Source organism: Ovis canadensis, chromosome X, assembly GCF_042477335.2.
Source record: "Ovis canadensis isolate MfBH-ARS-UI-01 breed Bighorn chromosome X, ARS-UI_OviCan_v2, whole genome shotgun sequence".
NCBI lineage: Eukaryota > Metazoa > Chordata > Mammalia > Artiodactyla > Bovidae > Ovis > Ovis canadensis.
The window spans coordinates 43,338,222-43,340,852 of record NC_091727.1 but is presented as its reverse complement, the minus strand read 5'-3'; the positions used below and the strand labels follow the sequence as shown (position 1 = coordinate 43,340,852).

General features: G+C 48.3%; 1 protein-coding gene across 1 annotated transcript; it reads left to right on the top strand.

Annotated features, from left to right (window-relative positions):
- The first annotated feature begins 1,461 nt into the window (after nt 1-1,461).
- PPP1R2C (PPP1R2 family member C) lies at nt 1,462-2,097 on the top strand. Its single transcript, XM_070289584.1, has one exon. The coding sequence runs from the start codon at nt 1,462-1,464 to the stop codon at nt 2,095-2,097; it is 636 nt and encodes a 211-aa protein (XP_070145685.1).
- The last annotated feature ends 534 nt before the right edge of the window (nt 2,098-2,631 follow it).

The following is a 2,631-nucleotide window of genomic DNA, read 5'->3' as shown; positions in this document are numbered from 1 at the left end:
AGTTCACCATCTAGTGTACACAGATAACAAACATAATGGCCACAACTATGACTGCTGCCAGAGACAATAGGAGAGGCCATGAAAACACAGGAAGGCTGATATGCTTTGGAGGTCAGGAAACAGGTTCCTGTAAGGCAGTCAGGACTGAGATGAAGTATCAAAGGACATTACAGGTTGTGGGAAGAACCTAGAGAGAAACTCTAGGATAGGAAGGAAGGGGACTACTCCTGGAACTAAAAGGCAGGGAGGAAAAGCTAGAGGTAAGGTGGAGAGAAATGGCTCGGCTCTAGAGGGCTCCAAATTGGTATCACAGACCCTCATAGAGCTGCTTTTCCACCTCTTCTGGATTTCTGACTTTATGTTAAAAGAAAATGGGCAGCCATTAAAGGGTTTGAAAGAGAGATGTGACAAGATTCGATGGTGTTTTTAAAAAACCATCATGACCATGAATGAAGGTGAATGAGAAGTTGGAAGCCAGCAGGAGACCCAATGGGGTGAGTGATGGGGGCTAGTTCAAAGGCTGTGGCTGTAACCCTGACCAGAGATGGTAGTGGCAGAAGAGATAGAATTGGAGTTTCTTGAAATATTAATAGTTAAGCCAGTAGCGAAGTACTGGATGGGAGAGGAAGCAGTAGGTGATCAGGGAAGATGTTGGGGTGGGCAGGGAGGGAGGAGGCGGTGAAGTTACCAATGGTACCCATAAGTGGCTGGGCATCCAGACCATTAATCAAAGGGCTGGTCAGAAAGCAGGAAGAAGGGTTTGTGTGGGTGTGTAGGTACAGGGAAAGGGAGGTGTGGGTAGCAACAGGAGAGAGGGGCAGGGGTCCTGTTTGTGGGGGAGGGTTGGAAGTGAATGATCGCTCTAGCGCCTAGGCCTCCAGTCTTTCCAACCCAAGGAGTGGCTTTGAAACTTTGGATCATGACCCCCAGGGAGAAATAGGTTCTACACAGTCCACCTGCACAGACACGGGATAGAGAAATTCACAAGACAGTGTTTCCCGGTTTCACGTGCAACAAACGGAGATTTTCTATTTTGTGTGTGTTAGTGGCTTAGTCATGTCCGACTCTTTGTGACCCCATGGGGTATGTAGCTCACCAGGCTCCTCTGTCCATGGGATTCTCCAGGCAAGAATATTGGAGTGGGTTGCCATGCCCTTCTCCAGACTTCCTAAACTTACACTTAAAAAAAAAAAAAAAAAAAAGAGGTCAGCTTGGGCATCCCCTCCACTCTCCTGAACCCTTCCCCTAGGCGCTGATGGCGGTGCTGACGGCGGTGCTGATGGCGGCTGCGACGATTGTGGCGTCACCAGGGGGGTACTTTGTGACGCAGGAGATGGGGCGAGGCCTTTAGGGCAGGAGGCGCAGTCCAGCAGCCAGACCGCGCAGCAGTTTGTGCCTGAAGCACGGCGGCGGGCAGCTGCGGCGACCCAACACTCAGCGGCGGCCCTTCACTCTCCAAAGATGTCAGCCCCCACCACCTCTCGCCGGCCCATCAAGGGAATCCTGAAAAACAAAGGTTCCACCGCTTCCTCAGTCACAGGCTCGGCCCAGCAGTCCGGTGGACCACTCCAGGAGGTCCATAGAAAGAAATCCCAAAAGTGGGACGAGTCGAACATCTTGGAGACCTACCGTCCAGAGTACAGAGACTACGATTTCATGAAGATGAATGAGCCCAACACTCCCCAGCTCGGTCTGCAGAATTATGGGGAAAGAAGTACAGAGAGTGAAGCCACGGCCCTCGACAGCTTAACCAAGAGATTGGCCGCCACCTACACCTCCGATTCCAACTATCCAGGGCGGGAGCCCGAACTGGATGGAGCGCACAGCAGCAAAATCTACCTTGACAGGCAAGAGAAACATCGGCAGTTTGAAATGAAAAGGAAACTTCACTACAGCGAAGGAAAGAACATCAAACTCGCCCGACAACTGATTTCCAGAGATCTACTGCATGACTACGAGGATGAGGATGATAAAAACGAGGAAAGCCACGACAAGACTACCACCCAGGAAGAAGCAGAGCAAGGCGCCACCAGCGACGAAGGCCTGCAAACACAGACCTGCTGCTACCACAGTGATGATGACGAAGACGACAAGTAGATCGGGTTTGATCGAGCAGACAACGCTCGATCCACGCTGCAATTGTTGGATCCACAACTTGTTCCTGTAATCTTCAGCTTCTTGTTCTGTGCAGCTCGTGCAAGTACTGAACTACTTACCAGTTACATTGCACTGTGATAATTCAATGGTAAACATAGCAAATAATAGCTTAACTGGAAAAAAAATCTCCACTTGGTACTCTGGTTCTTTGCCATAAATACTGATTCTGATATTCGTCTAAAACCTCATTACTTTGAGAAAAGTGTTCGTTAAAGTACATGTACATAGTATATAGCTTTTGATGTGTTAAAGGTTTAAAAAGGGTGGGGGGAGGCTAATTTATATTCACTTCTAGCCATACTAGCTTTAATAGAAACCATTTTGTGACAAAGGGAAAATGAGATTGGTACAGGGGGTTATGTAGTCTGATGAATATTCAGGCTGCAAAACACTTGTCTTCAGGGTGATCGGCCTGTTTAATTGAGAGGGAATATATTATAAGAATTATTGCGTTTTAGCTTTAAATTTTATCTT